This window comes from Garra rufa, chromosome 9 (assembly GCF_049309525.1).
Source record: "Garra rufa chromosome 9, GarRuf1.0, whole genome shotgun sequence".
NCBI classification, from domain to species: Eukaryota; Metazoa; Chordata; class Actinopteri; order Cypriniformes; family Cyprinidae; genus Garra; species Garra rufa.
In genome coordinates this window covers 51,525,796-51,547,174 of record NC_133369.1, presented here as the reverse complement: position 1 = coordinate 51,547,174, position 21,379 = coordinate 51,525,796, and the positions used below count along the sequence as shown (strand labels likewise).

Sequence of the window (21,379 nt, the reverse complement as noted above, 5' to 3'; positions counted from 1 at the left end):
ACAATACAAATCATTGCAAAGTAGCTGTACAAAAAAAAAAGTAGGCTACTACAATATATTTAGTAGCTTATTGGTGGTGACTACTGTATGTTAAGTCGATGTACAAATGGTATAAATATTAAAAACAGTAATTGTGTAATCAAAAACAGATGATGAACACTAATAGTAATGATTATGTGTTGCAATCAAACTTTGTGTAGTGCTGTATGTTGTTTCAAGGCTGGCATCATCAGCGGTCCTCTGGAGGGTTGGCATCATCTCTTCTTCTGAATCTTGTTTAATTCCTAGTTACCACGGGATGGAAATCCCGTGGCAGAAACAGAGAAACAAATAGAGAAATAATTAGCGTAGCTGCTGTTCCAACCAAGCAAAAATTATGTGTTTTGCCCAAGCTGAAGAATGTTGATCTGTATGTGATCAGATGTAACTGAAGTACAACGTTATGAGATACATTATGTGAATGCTTGGCTAAAGAGATGAGTCTTTAATCTAGATTTAAACATACAGAGTGTGTCTGAACCCCGAACGTTATCAGGAAGGCTATTCCAGAGTTAAAACAAGGTAGCACTGTTGTCAAAGGTTAAACTTTATAGATCATGTGAGAGAATTAATGTATATTGTTGTGTCATAATGGCTGTTTGTCCAGTATGATGTCTGGAGTGTGTTGTTTATTTGGTCCGTTACTGGTCCTGATTTAAGGATTTTAAGTCATTTTATATATTTGTACTTTTGTGATGCATATTTGTTTATGTGTGTATAAATTAATCAGAGGTCTCTGAAACAGTGTTATGTTATGAAGGCCTTAATGGTCCTTCCTACAGCAAAAGAGCTCCATAGAAGAGTTGGCAAACTCTCTTGGCCACTTTGCACTTTACCAGAAGCCGAATCTGCAGTATTTTGTTGGCAGCACAGATCCTTAACCTTGAAGCTACTATCACTCTAATTGAAAAACTTCTTGTCATAAAAATAATCATACTTAGGTTACTTGTCTTTTTTTAGTCTTGCATACAAACTTGCATAATAAGTAATTTATTCAGATTAGATTTAAAATTATACTTGTAAAAAATGTAGCCTTAAAATGAATCATTTGTTGTATTTTTTCATTTCACCTAATTTGTGTAGTTGCTTTTGATAGAAGTGTCTGCTAAATAAATACATTTTATCAAATAGGGATAGGCATGCTTAGTAATATTTAGGCCTAATTTGTTTGTTTATTCAAGTTTTTATAATCCTAGCAAACCTAAATTTTAGTAATAGTAAGTTGTATTATATTTAAAGTAATATTGATTGTTTATATTAGTATTTAATACTGTTATGCAATAGTAATTTTTTAAATTGTATAGTTAATAGTAATTTTTTTTAATTGTTCAATGAAATTATGTGGCTTTGGCTTTTACATATATTGTTGTTCAGACATCTTCATATAAAATTTATAAATAGTTATTATCTTGCATAGAACAGCCAGTAATGCCATCATGGCAGTTTATCAGGAGATGCAGTAGGATTTGCTTTAAGTTTGTGATCATCAATTTGTTGTTTGGCAAGTGGTCGTTGCTGCCTGCTAATGCATTACAGGCCCAATGTACTTGATTATACTGAGTCGAAGTTGTCTACCAAAATAATGTATGAAACACAAAGGTTAATGATTACACTACTGTAGTCCCATCCAATGTTATGGCATAAAACTTGGAGCTAAATTAATGCTTTTATTAGGGCCCGAGCCCAAAAGGGCGAAGGCCCTATTGTTCTTCTAAGGATTCTTATTTGTTTTTTTTTTGTTTTTTTTTTGTTTTTTTTCAACCGTTGGGCACTTTTGGGGGCCTTAACATACTCAAAAACTCTTGAAAATTTGCACACACGTTGGAATCTGCCGTCGTCCGGACGCCACAGAGGCTGGGACCCGGGCGTGGTTCAGGGCATCTACAGCGCCCCCTGGAACACAGTTTGAAAACTTGATGTACTGCGCACACATACTTGCACGTATTGATATGAAACTCGGTACACATATAGAACTCATCGAGCTGAACAACTTTTGTACTCTATGTCATGGGCTCCACGCAACAGGAAGTGAGATATTTAGGGCTGTTTAAAAAGCGCATGCTCTGGAATTTAACGTACTCCTCCCAGGAATTCCATGGGATTGTCACCAAACTCGGTCAGCATGATCTCAAGACATTGGGGACGCTAAATTGCGAGGAGATTTTTGATATCTCGAACGGTTTGGCCGTGGCAAGGCGACAAAGTTATGGCGAGAAATGAGAAACAGGAAGTGTCTAATAACTGTTGCACACATTGCCTGATTCTGATGAAACTTCACCAGTTTGTTCCTTGTATGATGCCGATTCCATAAATGTGACTATTATGAGTCAAAGTTATAGCGCCACCAACTGGCAGCAGGAAACGTGTCATTTTCAAAATGCTTTGAAATCAGCCTCTTAATTTTACTCGATTTTCTTTAAACTTCATCAAAATCATGTCAAAACACGGCCGATAAGAATTTGTAAAGGGGTCGATGATAAATCAAATGCTGTTGCCATGGCAACGTGTCAAACTTTAAAATTACATTCCTGTCTTTTCGAGGCAGATAACATGCTTAGAATTTCATGAAACTCAACACACACATCAATATTAATGATAGTTAGACACTGGCAAAAGGTCATAAATGGGCGTGGAGCAGGCACTCTATAGCGCCATCTTTTGACAAAAGTTGGGGGGTTAGTTTTTCCTACAGTCACCAAACTCTCTACTTATATTGTTCTCATCAATCTGGACAACTTTCTAAATCAAACTCATTAGCTAAGACCAACAGAAAGTCGGCTATTTTGATTTGAAGGTGGATTTTTTGAAAAATCAGGTAGTAAACAAATTCACACTACTCCTAAGAACAACCAGCTGTTCACACCAAACTTTTTTAACATGAAGAGAAGATTCTGAAGATGTTAAATTGCGAGCGGATTTTGGATATCTCGAACGGTGTTGACGTGGTGATTTTTTAAAGATATAGTAAAAAACATAACCCTAATTTTTTATATCTTTAAAGTGCAGCATCCAAACTCTTTAAAACTTTTTTCACACAGAGATCTAATCATTCTGAGCAAGTGCTGGAAATATTAATTTTATACAAGCTTCAATGAATTAAAGAAAATTAAAAAAATAACTCAGAAACCTGCTGTCACTCTGGTGAATGTCTCTACAGTATGTGTGTGCGTTCAGTCAGGCACAGAGAAGCTCATTATTGCAGGGGGGAGGGGTGAGAGGCAGAGAGGGAGACAGAGTAGAGAGCCATGCTACAGACCATCTTTGAACAAAAAATGCACATATGTATTTTAATTACATAAATATGTCTGATCTTTGAGAGTCTGATATTTTGAGAAAATATAAAGGGTCACTTTGTCTTTCATTGTTCGTATTTTGCAGTTGTTGTTTTTTATTTATTTTTTACTTAACTGTACCATGAACTTGTCCTATTCAGTCACATAGCAAAAGATTTAAAAAAATACAACTTTTTAGCATGATCAATTTATCTTCATTGATAGACAATATTTACATAGTGTTATTTATTGAATATAAAATAATAATAATAAAAAATTATGACAAACTTTGACAACAAAACAAACGTTACTGTTATCTCTTCAAAACATCTGAAAACCATAATTTTAAGATCAGTTATAAATATATATATATTACCCCGTTAAAATACTAAACTTGATTTTTAAAGATATTTTGAAAGAATGAAGAGTTTATAGAGCACTTTATTGTGTATTGCTGTACACCCACATGAACTGTGTTCATGTTCATGTTAATTCACAGTACATAAACTTTATATGAATACTTTTTTTTAGCTTAATATTAATTAACATTAATAAATGCTATTTATTTATTGGTCATGTTAACTAATATAGTTAATTTTAACAAATGAAACTGGATGGCAACATTTTATATTTTGTGTGTATGTGTCTGTGTGTTGATTTTAAAGTGTAACCCTTTCAATTCTGTAAACTTAAAATCCAAACTAGCAGAGGATTACTGTGAATGCATGTGCCAACTGGGCACCGTCTTCCTTATTGATTCTTAGTTATGTAGCACTTAAGAGTGATGTCTTATAACAGGAGTCACCAGCAAAGCAATATCCACACAAAAATTGTACAGATAGGTAACAATGACATTTAAGCAGAAGGGGTGGATGTAAAGGAAGCAATAATAACATTTTGCTATCATCATGAATCATGTTCTTATCATCATTTGTAGCATACTGGTTCACAGTTGGCATTTATCTGAAGTCCTTGCATTGATTGCATTTAGTTAAATCAACATTATATTTGGTCAGTCTGATCTTGAAGCCTTAGAGATGTTAAATTGTGAAGATCTTGAGTTTTCATTAAAGGGCATGTCCGTGGTGGCCTGACAAAGTTTGATGTTTCTGCATAGACATAGAAGTGGTTATAACTTAGCCTGAAAATGTCTGATCTGCCACAAAATTCACAGGTTTGGTAAGAGTCCTGGCCTGAAGACACCTAAAGACCAATATTCAGATATTATCATAGCGCCACCTGTTGGCAGCAGGATATCTCATATATTTCACTAACTCAAACATGCCAAGGTCAATCTGCACCAAACTTCATATGTTTGATAATAGTGCTGGCCTGAACACATCTACATGCCAATAATCAGTTATAGGCATTGTGCCACCAGCTGGCAGCGGCAAGTTTGGCACATTTAAGTGACTTTGACATATTTCTCCTACATTTACTGTATTAAAAGCATACTGCCCACCGTTTGCTGTTTTCCTGAAGCCACCGGTCGGCGGTGAGCCCGGGTGCGAGGGCCCGTTCATCGCTGCTCGCAGCTTTAATTATTTCATTGTAATTGTGGTGGTATGACCTGAGTAGTAGTACCACATTCTTTTCAGACCTTTGATTCAGCAGTATATGTTATTTACATTCATGCTGATTATTATTATTTTTAAATAATTGTCTAAATTGCTTGTACAAATCCTTATTTATTCACTCCCTGTCAGCTCATTAGTCAACCCAAGAAGTTTGTGCTGTAACAGTTCTTGTTTTTGCATGTTTTGTCACTGTAACTCTTGGAAACATAAAAAAAATTGTTCAATGATCTAATAGCACGTGTCCTAAATGCGCTTATGCTTTTATTTAATTTTTTTCCTCTCCACAGGGTAGGCCGTATGTGTTCGACAGAGTTTTCCATTCCAACACGACTCAGGAGCAAGTGTACACAGCCTGTGCTCAACAGATTGTAAAAGGTAAAAGCAAAAAGGTCCATTGATTGACCAAATCTGAATCAAACGGCAGAACAGGGAATACAATTTAAGCATGATCATATGTTCACAGATGTACTTGGTGGCTATAATGGAACCATTTTCGCTTATGGTCAGACATCCTCGGGCAAAACGCACACAATGGAGGTGAGCAAGAAATAAAGTTGAAATATCTCTGCTGAAGTGAAAATAAAAAGTCACAATTTCTGTGCAAAACACTTACATAATCACATGTAAATAAGAACATTTTCCCCATGACTTATTTGTGATTTTTTTTTTTATTGACACATTTATACATCATTTATTATTGAAATGAATAGACATTCCCTCGATATTCAAATTTTTTGGCACATATCCATTAATATAAAGCAAACCAGTGTCTTTACACCTTTCGTCAACAAAGACGCCGATTGAAAATGTTTGTTTGCAAACATTTTTTCTGTGATTAAGACGAGACGTTGATGAGCTAAAACTAATGTCTGATGGTAAAAGCTATGACGAAAGTTATGCCGCATCTTCTTTAACAAGACGAGACGGAACTAGAATGTTATTTGAGAAATACCGGACATTCAAAATACATCCTAGGCTAGCCTAACTGTCTTGTCTTTTAGAATGTGTGTCCCTGTCATTGCATCATGGGGCATTTGTATATCTAGTCTCAAAATTACAGCCACAGTAAACTGATAGGCTACAAAAATGCAAACTAGCGATCTGCAACAATGGCCTCAGCACCCAAAGGGTTAGGGAACTGCTCTTTCTTGCGCACATTCAACTTCTTCAGTTTTCGTACAGCATGCGATTAGTTCTCAGTGCTTAAATTCACACACAGTAGTCCAAATGTCTATTGTGTTGAGTATCTCACTTAAATGCAGTCAGTTATGCTTTAAGTGAAAGTAAACAGGCCTTCCGTCTTAAAGGGACAGCATTCCTAATTAAATACTATCTGTGTTATTGATGTTAACCAACAAAAGATGATAAACAAATGTATACATGTTAAGTAAACCTACTGTATCTGAAAATTTTGTTTAATTTATGTCTCTACCGAGAAATTAAATTTGTCATAACTTATTCCAGATTTTCCAAATTCAGTCTTTGTTGTAAATTTATCATAAGCTTAATTGATTTGGTATAAGAAGAGAAAATAATTAATTACTATTTTAGTTTGAAGACTATAAAAAAATAGCTGCCAAAATAAATGTTGGTAACTAAAAGTTGACAAATACAATGACTTTTTGTAGACTAAAACTATGAAAGACTCAAATGACTAAAATCTGACTATTAAGCATTTTCGTCTCAAAATAAAGACTAAGACTAAATCAAAAATGCCTGTCAAAATTAACACTGCTTCACACAACATTTATTCTACTTTTATGAATGAGATCTTGTGGTTGTCTTTAGGGAAATCTCCATGACACAGATGGAATGGGAATCATTCCCAGAATAGTGCAAGACATCTTTAACTACATTTACTCTATGGATGAAAACCTGGAGTTCCACATTAAAGTAAGTATTTTCCTTCAAACACTATTTTATTAACAGTCTTTCTTATTCTTTAAAAGCTTGACATATTGCTTCATATTTGTATCTGCTCTCGTAATGGTGTTTTTGCTTTTTTCAGGTGTCATATTTTGAGATCTATCTGGATAAGATTCGGGACCTGTTGGATGGTGGGTGTTTTAAGCCTCACATTTGCTAGTCAATTTTAACTAAACATTGTTAGAAATGCTTTCAAGATACTGTAAAATTCTAAGTTAGTGAAATTATCAAAGCTGTAGTGATATATTATCTCTCTTTTTCTCTCTCCCCTCTTCTTATTCCTGTGTCTTGTAGTTTCAAAGACTAATTTATCTGTACATGAAGACAAAAACAGGGTTCCTTATGTCAAGGTGAGTTCCTGAAACCAGATGTCCCATGATTGTCACCAGTGTCCCATTAAAATCCTCACACAAAGTGATCACTGATCTTTAAAGGGAACCTTGGAAATTAAGACTTAAATTACGACAAATAATGACTTTTACTGAAATATGTAGTAGAAAACCAATGAAAACCACATCGTTTTATACATTATGTCCACAGGCATCTTCCCATTCTTTTCTCCTCTTCTTATTGCTAGGAAAAGCAGTGAAGACTGCCATTTAAGCCAAATTTGGCTGGAGCCATTCCAGCCATTTTTGTATCAGTATTTTATTTTCTGAGTTGTGTATTCTAAGCTGTGTTGCAGTGAAAATAGCAACAAGTTGTGCCAGTAGCTCACAGAGTGCAGCCATTTCACGTCATTGAAATAATGGCTAATAAATTGATGTTTTTTTTTTAATAATGCAAGTCTTTCATGTTTTTTCTACTATATATTTCAGTAAGAGACATCATTTATGTTATGTTAAGCCATTGAAGTCTTAATACCAGGAGTTAATTTTAAAGAATGCAAGTTGTTTACTATAATTGTGTGTCTTCCTGGTTTTAGGGCTGCACTGAGCGATTTGTTTGCAGTCCGGATGAAGTGATGGACACTATTGACGAGGGCAAATCCAACAGACATGTAGCTGTGACAAGTATGAATCCACAGACAAAAATAGAGAATAAAGACAATAAAATATAAGTCTCTTTCCATAAACGGACTAGACCAGATCCTATGAGAAAACTGTAAAATCTGCATCCTTTATTTGAGCTGATGCTTTTGTGACTTTAGTTGTAATAATGTCTTTGTGTTTATCTCAGACATGAATGAGCACAGCTCCAGGAGTCACAGTATCTTCCAGATCAATGTGAAGCAGGAGAATACACAGACAGAACAGAAGCTCAGTGGGAAACTCTACCTGGTTGACTTGGCAGGCAGTGAGAAGGTGTGTGTGTGTGTGTGTAACTTTCGTCTTGTAGTGCAGTAAAACATGAGCTGAGGGTGTTAAACTCTTATGTTCTCTCACAGGTCAGTAAAACTGGAGCTGAAGGCGCCGTACTGGATGAAGCCAAAAACATCAACAAGTCTCTGTCTTCTCTAGGCAACGTGATATCGGCCCTAGCCGAGGGCTCGGTAAGTCACACACATGCACACATGCTCACAGGCTTTAGATCAGTTCTGTGCACTCTTTGTTTTGTAGCGTTTAGCGTCTGGAGCTGTGAGGCTTGCCTGTATGAGTTGTGTTCAGAAATTCATTTTAGCTTTGTCTAGTTAAGTTTTGCTGGTATGACCAATAATGTTATTTGTGCATAACCAAAGGATAATACAATATAATATAATTAGTGTGTAATTTAATGCAATTTAATATAATTTAAGATAATGTAGTATAATTCGTTTTCGGTTTCGGCTGAAACTACTGTTGTAGGGCCAATAACCATTGTCCAAAACAGTGACATTTAATTAGCACTTGTCAATTGTCAAGTGTGGGGATGGGGAGTAAAATGTAAAATTTTTAGTGATCTAATTAGGGCCCGAGCACCGATGGTGTGAGGACCCTATTGGATCTGCTCCGTTTATTATTATTATTATTATTATTATTATTCTTCTTCTTCTCCAAAATGAATCGCATTTTAGAGGACCTAAACATTCCCGAAAACTCACAAAACTTTGCACACACATCAAACCTGGCGAAAATTTACGTCTGATTAGGGTTTCAGAAGTGGGTGTGGCAAAATGGCTCGACAGCGCCACCTTTAGATGTTCAGCGGTGTGCGCTTTCAGCTGTGATTCACGTACATGCACGGAAATCGGTACACACATGTAACACACCAAAACCTACAAAAAAGCCTCTTGGAGCAAAATCCGGAACCCAACAGGAAGTCGGTTAATATTAATATTCTCAACAAAATTTGTGTCATTTTTGCCATTTTCAGGCGTCGTACCTGAACGAACTCCTCCTAGAGATTTATTCGGATCAACGCCAAATTTGCAGAGTCTATTCTAAAGCCCTTTGTGACGTTAAATTGTGAAGATCTAGAGTTTTCATCAGAGGGCGTGTCTGTGGCGGCCTCGCAAATTTCGATGTTTCGCCATGAAAAAGGAAGTTGCTATAACTCAGGCATACAATGTCCGATCTGTCCCAAACTTCTCATGTGTGATAACACTCCTGACCTGATGACATCTACATGCCCATATTCAGTTTTACTCATAGCGCCACCTGCTGGCAACAGGAAGTGTCATGCTGTACTCTGCAACAAACTCCTCCAAGAGATTTAATCAGATCAACACCAAAATTTGTCAGTCTAATAAAAAGGCTTTAGTGATGTTAAATTGTGAAGATCTTGAGTTTTCGTTGAAGGGCGTGTCCGTGGCGGCCTGACAAATTTCGAGGTCTCGCCATGGATATAAAACTTGTTATAACTCAGCCATAAAATGTCCGATTTGCCTCAAACTTCCCATGTTTGATAAGAGTCCTGGCCTGAACCAATCTGAAGGCAAATATTCTATTAAAATCACAGCGCCACCTGTTGGCATCAGGAAATGACTTGTACCAAACTCCTCCTAGAGATTTAATGATATCAACATTATATTTGGACAGTCTGATCTAGAGGCCTTAGAGATGTTAAATTGTGAAGATCTTGAGTTTTCGTCAAAGGGCGTGTCCTTGGTGGCCTGACAAAGTTTGATGTTTCGCCATGGACATAGAAGTTGTTATAACTCAGCCATAAAATGTCCGATCTGCCTCAAACTTCACATGTTTGGTAAAAGTCCTGGATTGAAGACATCTAAAGGCAAATATTCAGATATTATCATAGCGCCACCTATTGGCAGTAGGATATATCATATCTTGCACTAACTCAAACATACCAAGGTCAATCTGCACCAAACTTCATATGTTTGATGAAAGTGCTGGCCTGAACACATCTACATGCCAATAATCAGTTATAGGCATAGCGCCACCAGCTGGCAGCAGGAAGTTTGGCACATTTAAGTGACTTTGATCTATTTTTCCGACATTTAAAGTATTAAAAGCATACTGCCCACTGTTTTCCTAAAGCCACCGGTCGGCGGTGAGCCCGGGTGCGAGGGCCCGTTCATCGCTGCTTGCAGCTTTAATTCTATCCTGAATCTCTCTTCCTCTCTTTCTCAGACATACGTTCCATACAGAGACAGTAAAATGACAAGGATCTTGCAGGATTCTCTGGGTGGAAACTGCAGGACCACCATCGTCATCTGCTGTTCTCCTTCCTCTTTCAACGAGGCCGAGTCCAAATCCACTCTTATGTTCGGACAGAGGTGTGCAGACACATTCATACTTGTTTAGCTCTGTCACTTTGTCTGTTCTCAATATTCATAACAAAGGTCTCACTGGTCTCACTTGTTTGTTATGCATTTATGAAAGAATAATTACAGCTCTATGTATTTATGCAAAGAAGGTGTGAAGAAAAAGACAACAGAGCTTTACAGCTGTGGTTGTGATTGTGTTTGCAGAGCCAAGACTATTAAGAACACAGTGAGTTTGAATGTAGAGCTGACAGCAGAGCAATGGAAGAAGAAATATGAGAGAGAGAAGGAACGAAACAAGACCCTTCGAAACACCATCACATGGCTGGAGAATGAACTCAACCGCTGGAGAAATGGTCAGATGCCCATTTTGATAATGACATTTTATATGTGACCCTGTACCACAAAACCAGTCTTAAGTAGCATAGGTATATTTGTAAAAATTATTGATTTTTGACACAAATCATTAGGATATTAAATAAAGATCATGTTTCATGAACATATTTTGTATATTTCCTACTGTAAATAAATCAAAGCTTACTTTTTGATTAGTAATATGCATTGCTTAAAACTTCATTTGGACAACTTTAAAGGCTATTTTTCTCAATATTTATTTATTTTATTTTTTTTGCATCCTCAGATTCCACATTTTCAAATGGTTGTATCTTAGCCAAATACTGTCCTATGCTAACAAATACTATGGAATCATCAATCGAAAGCTTATTTATTTAGCTTAGCTTTAGTATAAATCTCAGCTTCATAAAATTGACCTGTGTGACTGGTTTTGTGGTACATTATATTAGCATTTTACATTTGTAAAACAGTTTTGCTCTCAGTGCATTCAAAACTTTATTCATGTGTTTATCATGCAGTGTTGTCTAAAAGTCTGAAACCACTTGTAAAATGCTGCTGTTTTGGATCTTCCAAAAATAAATGTTATGAATCATAATTGTTCTTTAACGTAACATTCTTTAACATAAGTTCTCTGTTTGTGTCGAACAGGTGAAACGGTACCTGCAGAGGAGCAGTACGATAAGGAGAAGATTAATGCTGAAGTTATGGCGTTGGATAACACGATTAATAATGATAAATTTGCATCCACACCAAGCATGCCGCCCATGCCAGGGATGCTCGGGACCCGACTTACCGATGTCGAGAAGGAAAAATGTGAGGTTGAACTCGCCAAAATGTACAAGCAGCTTGACGACAAGGTACACATACTCATACACTCAAAATTTCTTTAGTAATTATTATGGATGTAACGGTATTATTAATAATGTGGTATCACAACAGCAAAACTGTCTCGATAATATCGTAGTCGTGATGATATGAAACAATAAATCTTCCGGGCAAAAAGTGTCATTTTTAAAATATATTTAAATTTCGTATTCTAACATAAAAGTTCTTTAAAGTTGTGTTTTGGGCCATTATGTTTTGACACAGTAACTGTCAAACAAACTAAAACAGAAAGCACAATTATGCCTTCATTTCTTTATCAATTCATTTCACAGCAACACTTTGTTTAGGCGATAACCTCGTGAACTGGTGTTTTCCATGCCTCAGAACGGCTCTGTTAGCAGTGAATGCAGTGAAGTCGTTTATTACATGTACTGTGAGTTTAGCATGCGTTTGGGAATGCAGCGGCCACCAGTTATGCTTTAGTTTTCTGCAGATAATTACAGCACTTCACTAGATTTATAGTGAGAAGCGTTTTTGTAAGCCTGTTTTTACTTAAGCTAGAGTTTTCCATCAAAACAAAAGCTCTTCTGCCATTTCCGTCAGATTAAAAGCGTAAAAGTTCAGTATGAATTGCTGACAGCTATCGGTTTAAATGGGTAACGTTAATGGCAGTCCAAATTCTAAATATCTCTTTCAAGTGTAGAAAATAGGAAAGAAGTACTGTAATTTCCCTACTGTAGTGTAAAGCAAAAATAATATACCTATAAAATAATACCCTTTTAATTTATTCTTCAGTACAATTGTACAATATATGGTCATTACTATCATAGAAATAAGAATAATATAAAATTGTTGTTATTCTAATTTGTTTGGCTTCCTTAAACATCAGCTTGATTGTAATTTCGACTAAGACGATATACACAAATAAACAGAGGGTTGAATCCCCTTTAAAGTTTAGGTACAAGTCAACTCACTGTCTTTTTTCTGACTTAAGAACATAGGTTGGCGCTCTTAATTTTGAACTCTCAAAGTGAATTAATATTGTATCGTGGACTTGCTATTGAGATATTATCGAATCGTGATCGACAAAATTTCCTCAAAAACCCTGTAGTTGCTACAATCACATTTATAAAAGTAAAAGTAGATGATTCAACTTGAATGAGCGCTTGATTTTTGTGTTTTGCATCTCATCTCTCTCCAGGATGAAGAGATTAATCAGCAGTCTCAGCTGGTAGAGAAGCTCAAGCAGCAGATGTTGGACCAGGAAGAGGTTAGTGAACTCTCATGTGCGTGTGTGAAATTGCCATAAAATACTATTAACAAGTGAACATTGTATATTCATGCTTGTATATGTTTCTGCATATGTTTTGCAGTTGCTGGCCTCGTCAAGAAGAGACCATGATAACCTGCAGGCAGAGCTGACTCGTTTACAGCTGGAGAATGAGGCGTCTAAAGAGGAGGTGAAGGAGGTGCTGCAGGCTCTAGAGGAGCTCGCAGTCAACTACGACCAGAAAAGTCAGGAAGTGGAGGACAAATCCAAGGAGTTTGAAGCCCTCAGCGAAGAACTTAGTCAGAAATCTGTAAGTGCTTAGTCAGTAACTCTGCTAATTATACATCATTCTACAAAGAGTGACACTAAACTTGACTTTAAAACATTCTCTGTTCCAGAGTACCCTGGCGTCTATAGACTCCGAGCTGCAGAAACTCAAAGAAATGGCCAATCACCAGAAGAAGAGGGTAACTGAGATGATGTCGTCACTCCTTAAAGATCTAACTGAGATTGGCATTGCTGTGGGCAACAATGACATCAAGGTGAGTGACACACATATAGGTTTATATAGGTTTAAAGTTGAACAATGTGAAGTGTGAATGTTCTAGAATCACCAGCCTATGAATGACCTATTGGTAATATAGATGTTAAACCAAATGTCTGTATCTATGAAGTGTAGCTTTAATAACCATAACTACTTGATTTGGCGATGAAACTTGAATGCTAAAAGTCAAACAGAAAAAATAAAAAAGGAACAATACACAGTTAGAACTGAGCAATACTAAGCAATCTCTCTCTCCTCTATTTGCAGCAGCATGAAGGCAGTGGTCTTATAGATGAAGAGTTCACTGTCGCCAGACTCTACATCAGTAAAATGAAGTCAGAAGTCAAATCGATGGTCAAACGTTGCAAGCAGTTGGAAAACACTCAGTCTGAGAGCAACAAAAAGATGGATGAATCTGACAAGGAGCTTGCAGCATGCCAGTTACGCATCTCCCAGGTACAGTTTCACATTCCTGCCTCTTAAAACTCAGTTATTTGCTATATGTTAAACCCTGCACTATAATCGACTAAACCATAATGATATGAATAAAAAGAAAATTAACAATTGAGTGTTTGTTTTGCAGCATGAGGCGAAAATTAAATCTTTGACGGAGTATCTGCAGAACGTAGAGCAGAAGAAGAGACAGCTGGAGGAGGATGTGGACTCTCTTAATGAGGAGCTGGTCAAAATCAGTGCACAGGGTACACCTGGACTCCTGTTCAAAAACAGATTATGCATTTACATACACCATTTCAAAATAATACAGTAGTAGTTTCTGCTTCTAATGTCTGGTTTGTCTGTTTCTGGCCACAGAGAAAGTTCATGCAATGGAGAAAGAGAGTGAGGTTCAGAGTGCCAATGAGGTTAAGGTAAAAAATGTGTGCACACACACATACAAATGGGCTTGTTCTGTTTGGATTTGTTTTATTTTAATGTGTGTGTATGTTTGTGTGTTTAGGAGGCGGTTGAAAAGCAGATCCAGAGTCACAGGGAGGCCCATCAGAAACAGATCAGCAGTCTGAGAGATGAACTGGAAACCAAAGAGAAACTTATTACAGATCTACAAGAGTAAGATACACACATTTCCGTTGACATAAAGCCATAGCTCTTGATTCACGAATGTAATAGTAATAATACACCAATAGCTGATAAGTTTCCTCCTTCTCTCTCTAGTCTGAACCAGAAGATCTTGTTGGAGCAGGAGCGTTTGAGGGTGGAACATGAGAAACTTAAATCCACCGACCAGGAAAAGAGCCGCAAACTACATGAGCTCACGTATGTAATGCCTAGTCAGCTATATTTATCTCCGTTATTGTAGCAGTCAAACTGCTAAAACAAATTATGAATCTCTTCATGAAACCCAAATTTTCCTGGTTACTATTGTACATCTAAAGAGCCAAGCATTTTTGCATGAGGTGTAAATACACATGCATTTAAAATGAACAGTATAATAAATTACAGATGTGCATTTCTTTAGTGATGAGCTGTTTTAATGCATATGTGTGCACATTACAGTATGATGCAGGACCGCAGAGAACAGGCCAGACAGGATCTGAAAGGCTTGGAGGAGACTGTGGTGAGTGCAATTCCTCATCTCAACACTAGGGCAGTTTTATTCACATCATGTATTGTATGTATTCAAATGCTGTTATTTTTTCAACTATTTAAGGCCAAAGAGCTGCAGACTCTGCACAACCTCAGGAAATTGTTTGTTCAGGATCTGGCGACTCGTGTGAAGAAGGTAAGAGTCGATCTGTCACATATCTTGCTTTGGTTTTTATATCTATTCTGTGAAAGCAAACATAATTCTCACAATTCAGGTCAATGTAAATCCATATGCTTTGTTTCTTTCTAAGCAGTTGACTTGGTGGGCATTTCATTAAAGGGTTTTTGTTTTTTGTCTGTGTGTAGAGTGCAGAGTTGGACTCTGATGAAACTGGTGGCAGTGCTGCTCAGAAGCAGAAGATCTCTTTCCTGGAGAACAATCTAGAACAACTCACCAAGGTCCACAAGCAGGTAAATCCTAACCAGAAAAGTCCTCTTAAACTTTTTTCCTCTTACTTCATATTGCTTAGTTTAATTAGCATCAGAGATTCATATCGCCAAAGCATTTGCAAATGAGGGAATAAAACGGTGCAAAATGAAAACTGTGCTAAACAACATAATTGAATTAAAGGGAACCCTGGGTATTAAGACTAAATATAATCTAAATGATCTCTCTTACTGAAATATGTACGATATTGTAAAACTCCACATCATTTTATACACATTTTGGACTATTTTATACATATTTTGATTATGTAAAACGGTTGCATTCAGTGAGCTACTGGCACTATCTGTTGCTATTTTTACTGCAACACAACTCTGAATAAGCAACTTGGAAAATAAAATACTGATACAATGCCATGTTGTGTGGCTTTTGGTTGTAATTTTCAGTCGAAGGGCAATAAGAGAAGCGTTGCAAGTCTTCACTGCTTTCCTAGTGATGAGAAAGGAGAAAAGAATGGGAAGATGACTGTGGGCGAATAAAACTTCCTAAAGACCTGCGTCTTTGTTCTCTCCACTTTAGCCCTGATGACTTTAAGGCTTTAAGTAGACCACAGCTATTAAAAGATCTTACAAACAAAGTAAACATGTTGATGCTTGTCATGATCCCGCAGCCACTAAAGTAGTATTTCAGAGCGGTTTAGACTCTTTGTGGGAAAAATCGATGTTACGCCATTTGGTTTAAGCCTACACTTATATCCACCTATAAGCTCTTTCAGTAGCTGTGATCTTCACATCAGTATTTTATTTTCCGAGTTGTGTTGCAGTTAAAATAGCAACAGATAGCTTACCGAGTGCAACAGTTTTATGTTATTAAAAAAAAAGTCCAAAATGTATATAATGATTTGGATTTTTTAAATAACTTGAATATTTCATGGGTTTTCTACTACATATGTCAGTAAGAGGCATCATTTATATTATACAAACCTTAATACCCAGGATTCCCTTTGTAACTGACAAAGAAACAAAGTGATTCTCTGTCTTACTCACTGATTTCCTTCTTTCTTCTTTAGCTGGTGCGTGATAACGCTGACCTGCGTTGTGAGCTTCCTAAACTGGAGAAGCGCCTGCGGGCGACGGCGGAGCGTGTGAAGGCTCTAGAGTCGGCACTCAAAGATGCCAAAGAGAATGCGGCCCGTGACCGCAAGCGCTACCAGCAAGAGGTGGACCGCATCAAAGAGGCTGTGAGAGCCAAAAACATGGCCCGCAGAGGACACTCCGCACAGATAGGTGACTAAACGCTTGCACAAGCACAATCACCTTGATTAAAATCAACACAAAAGACAAAAAAAAAACATGTCAGTGATCATTTCTCTAATGATTTGCCTGCATTTTCTGGTTGTAGCTAAACCTATCAGGCCTGGACAGCAACCCGTAGCTTCTCCTACACATCCTAACGCGGTGCGCGGAGGCAGTGGCGTGCTCTACCAGAACAGCCAACCTATGCCTATCAGAGGAGGTGGTGCTAAACAAGAGAAGAGGTTAGTACAATTTTCATAGAGCAGGTCATATGGAATTTTAAAGTGTTGTAGTGTTGAGTCCCCTACAATAGGTTTAAATGCATCTAAGATCAGAAAACGTTGTAATTGTCTCAAAATATACATTTAATGTTAGAGTCATTTGTCAATGATTTTGAAATGATTAGTTCGAAGCCGTTCTGATCTTAAAGTCCCTATCAAATTAAAATAGTTTTTTGGCTTTTAGTATGAATATGTTAACCTTAATTATCTATAAGCTAGTGTGTTTCAAAACGATGAAAAAAAAAAAATCACTTACAGGATATACGCATTCAAAACTTAGTCTCTAACTTCTGCCAAAATGGATGCACTTCAGGTTCTCATCAAACTTTCTGTCCAATCAAATGCTCTCTAGAATCTGAAGCATCCGACCCCCTACACTATAAGTAGATGTTGAAGCTGCCGCTGAAATCAGTTGCTTGTTCACAGAATTAGTATTTTTTTGTTCGGTCATTTTAGACTGGAAAAAAAAATGTTCTGAATTTTTAAAAATCACTACTTCATCGGAATGTTATGAAACTCGACATTTATCAAGAGTACAAAATAGACAAACACTCACACAACACACTATTATACACAAACACAAATGAACTGGTGTGTCTTTAACAATATGGCAAAATTGAGCCAGAAGACTCCGTTGAAATCAGATTGATTAACCTCTTATCATTCCTGTTCATTTCTGTTACATTTTTGTTGATTTTTGATGTTATGTGTAAAAAAAAAAAAAAAAAAAAAAAAAAATATATATATATATATATATATATATATATATATATATATATATATTTCATTGTGTTCAGGTTTCACTATAGTAAAATTTATGCAAAAACTGACATTTCAAACCAAAATTTCAATAAAAACAAAACAAATATATAAACCTATACAAAATACTTTGAAAATGCCTAAATGTATATCCAAATCCACAACCTAATAAAAACTTGTTTTTGTCTAAAAACAACTAGAGAATTTATAAGCCTTTTATATAGAGCTATCTATGAATCTGGTGGCTAAATCATGGAATTGCATGAATTGTTTTTGTGCCAGATGGCACTAATTTGACATCCAAATTAGATTTTGAAATCATTGTCTTTATTAATTATGGCAGTATTTCATGTTAAAATAATATAAAAATCTTGTATTTTCAATGAGGAAAATTTTTCATAATTATTGCATGGATATTAATTAGTACCATGAAATTGTCTCAAAATAAAAAAGAAAAAAAAATATTATCGAACAATAATATTTTACATTAATTTTACTGAAAATAAAAAAAGTTACATTTCAAGTGTTTGAATCTCGCTACGTTTGACTGTGCACAAAAGTGTGACTCCCAAATAAAACAATACCAGAGGGTTAAGAACTTTACAGACTGTTTACATTGACGGATAGCTATGTTACAAATTGGAAAACCCATATGACCTGCTCTTTAAGAGAGAACCTTTGGCTTTTTGAAGGAAGACCATAAAGGAAGCACAATTGCTGTCACCTTATTTGATGCTTTTTGACTAAACTCTGGTTTAATTGCCTAGTTTTGAACCATTCTCATTGGCTGAGTGGGATTCTGAAGTATTAAAAATCCTTTGGTTTGCTAAACAAAACTTCCAGCATTCTCACTACCCTTTTCATCTTGTCTTTTATTTTATTTTATTTTTTAGCTGAAGATGATTTTTTTCCCCTCACTACCGAAGCTGCAAGAATGCAAGAAGTCTTCATGGAAATCTGTCATTCCATTAACATAAACCCTCCTGCTGGTGCACATGGGAGGACGTCCGAATCGAAATATTCATGGCTGTACAGTTCCACTTCCCATCTTTTTTTTTTTGTCTTTCTCCAAAGCAAATTATTTTATGAATATTGCACACTCACACATGCACCACCACATGATATAAAAAGGAAATCAGGAAATAAATGTAAGCAAAGTGAACAATTGACACGGAAGCCAGTGCAATCAGCTCTAATCAGCCTTCAGCTGCTCTCTGCACACCTGTAACCTCTGATTAAACTACTGCCTGATAACTGTGCAAAAGACCTCGCTCCTGCCTCGGGTCTGCGTCTAGACTGCAGCAAGCTTGAATAGAAAAATCCCTGAGTAGAGAATATCCAAGCGTGCTCAGCGATGGATCACCTGTATCACTACAAACTCAGATATTCCTGTGTGAACGTACTCTGAACAGATTCAGATCTGAAACCTGATGGGTTTTACTTTCTGTAGTAACTAATGGTTCTAAAGGGGAGGGTGAAGAGGGTTGTAGACATGAGGAACCAGGCCTTACACAGCGGGCTAATGCTGTAAGCATCTTAATGTAAACTTACGGTTGCAAAGGCTAATGGTTGGTTTTTGTTTAGACAAACAATTGGAGATTGCCCTGTCCTGCTTTTCACAGTTCACATTGTGCATATCCATTTTATCTGTATTTAAGATGCCTGTGTGTATTAATACCTTTTCTGCCTGTTTCCTCACTAATACATCACTTTGGATTTGGATTTGTACGTGGAAGTCCTCATGTGATGTTATTGCTTGCTTGCTCTGCCACTGTTACTGATCAGCCAATCAGTTTAGCAGAATGATGGCGTGGGCGGGGTCTTGCTTAATTTGGATCATTATTAGCCTTAAATGTTTTAGTTTAGACTTTACACTCCTGATATTGTTAAAGGAATGCTTATGAATTGTGTATTACAGGACATGGCAACCTTCTGTATCATTTTCAACTGTTTCGCTTACTGGGTGTTTTGTACCTTTAAGCGACATCCACAAGGACCATTATAAGTGCGGTTGTGTTATTAGCTCTAAATTCTTCCCTTTTCAGTGCATGAAGGATAATTAATTGACGTTCATGGGGAATGCCACACATTTAATGAAACTTAAAATAAAAAATAGCTAATTTTTTTTATTACTGTGTAATAGTAACTCCATGACTTATTGACAGACAGTTCCACCAATGGACAAATGCGCTGGATCATTCCAACAGTACAAGGTGTTTTTGGAAGATTCGGGTTGAAGGAAAAGAGTGAGAGGAGATGAAATTACTGATGACACTTTTTTTTCTGGATGAACTGCATGTATGTGTGATTAAAACAATATTCTGAAACATAATGTCTCTTTGATTTTTGACTTTATCCACCTTTTTTCAATCCTGTAAGAGTGGGTTTACCAATGTACCAATTGTAAATTTTATGGGTCTGGCTTCCAGTCTTATCCTCATCTAGCTATTTTTAGCTGTAAACAGCTCATTTTGCTGCTTGATATTGCAAATTGCTGTCTTACCATATTATTTTAATGTATTGTTTTAATTATGACCACACTGGTTTGTAGTACAAACAGTTTTACGGTTTACTGCTCGTTGTTATTATTCTTGTTATTTCCCTATAGCTGGAAGTCTCACCCATAGGCTTACTTCCGCGTTGAAAAATAAGGCGTTGCATTTTCACTGAGTAAATGTGTAAGTGAACTTGGATTGACTTTGTTAAATAGGTAAACAATTTTTTTTTTCATAAATATATTAAATTGCTATCATTTAATTAAAAAGCATATTTATTTGGTTAGTTACGAGGTTGTTTTTTTATTCAAAAAATTTGGAAAGACGTCTAAGTAAATGTTCGCCGGTGAGATTTATTTTTGGATGAGCTATCTCTTTAAGAAAAACACCTGCAGTACCAGTATATGGCCACTGGGGGCCCCAGTCCTGCCGCTGTTTGTCAGTTGCTGCAGTAATGGCGATGATTACGCATGTTACGTACGGATTTTTCTTATTCTGTGAGAAATATTTCTATGGTAGCAATACTGTGTCTTAAGGCTACATAACTATAACTGTACTATATACTCACTGTTATTGTTCCGTGCTGGTGCTTCTGTTCTTTATAATGCTGCTGCTGCAAAGTAAAGCTGCTTGTACTAGATCCTAATACACAAACATACACTAAAGCCGAAAGATTGAAAGGAAGTACTATCGCAGTCCTTGAAGCTCTGAGGTAATTTACAGTTTGCGTGGTTAAAATTATCTGCTGTCAGTTAGAGCACAATTTTGTTACTCTGTTGGGTAGTTGGCATGATTTATGTAACTTAGCCTGCAACAACAGTGTCCTTCAATGCTACATTTTAAAGGTTTTTAGACTTTATGATGTCAAGGGTCCCAAAAATGTGAGGGGATCCTAAATTGTCTTCCAAAAATATAAAGGTGTGTGTATATATATATTATTGCAGATCAACACAAAATATTTTCTGACATATATATATATATATATATATATATATATATATATATATATATATATATATATAAATGACCTATTGTCGTTTGGTGAATATTAAATATAAAGTTTATTAAACATATTTCTATCAGTATCTTAACTGTAGATGTAAACTTTG

The 21,379-nt window shown here is 36.3% G+C and overlaps 1 protein-coding gene across 3 annotated transcripts; it reads left to right on the top strand.

Annotated features, from left to right (window-relative positions):
- Positions 1-5,203: 5,203 nt before the first annotated feature.
- On the top strand, positions 5,204-20,107 carry kif5ba (kinesin family member 5B, a). 3 transcript variants are annotated; one of them, XM_073846483.1, is made up of 25 exons: positions 5,204-5,263; positions 5,352-5,425; positions 6,677-6,781; positions 6,897-6,945; positions 7,109-7,164; positions 7,740-7,827; positions 7,994-8,118; positions 8,202-8,306; positions 10,324-10,469; positions 10,665-10,813; positions 11,460-11,668; positions 12,838-12,906; positions 13,010-13,216; positions 13,305-13,448; positions 13,718-13,906; positions 14,034-14,151; positions 14,264-14,319; positions 14,409-14,518; positions 14,624-14,725; positions 14,966-15,026; positions 15,120-15,191; positions 15,362-15,466; positions 16,510-16,726; positions 16,842-16,977; positions 18,669-20,107. In XM_073846483.1, the coding sequence occupies exons 2-25, from the start codon at positions 5,420-5,422 to the stop codon at positions 18,670-18,672; spliced, it is 2,628 nt and encodes an 875-aa protein (XP_073702584.1). In that variant the 5' UTR covers positions 5,204-5,263; positions 5,352-5,419; the 3' UTR covers positions 18,673-20,107. The 3 variants fall into 3 exon arrangements, with proteins under 3 accessions (XP_073702584.1, XP_073702583.1, XP_073702582.1); XM_073846482.1 differs by having other exon boundaries at positions 13,721-13,906; positions 14,966-15,191; XM_073846481.1 differs by having other exon boundaries at positions 14,966-15,191.
- Positions 20,108-21,379: the final 1,272 nt, after the last annotated feature.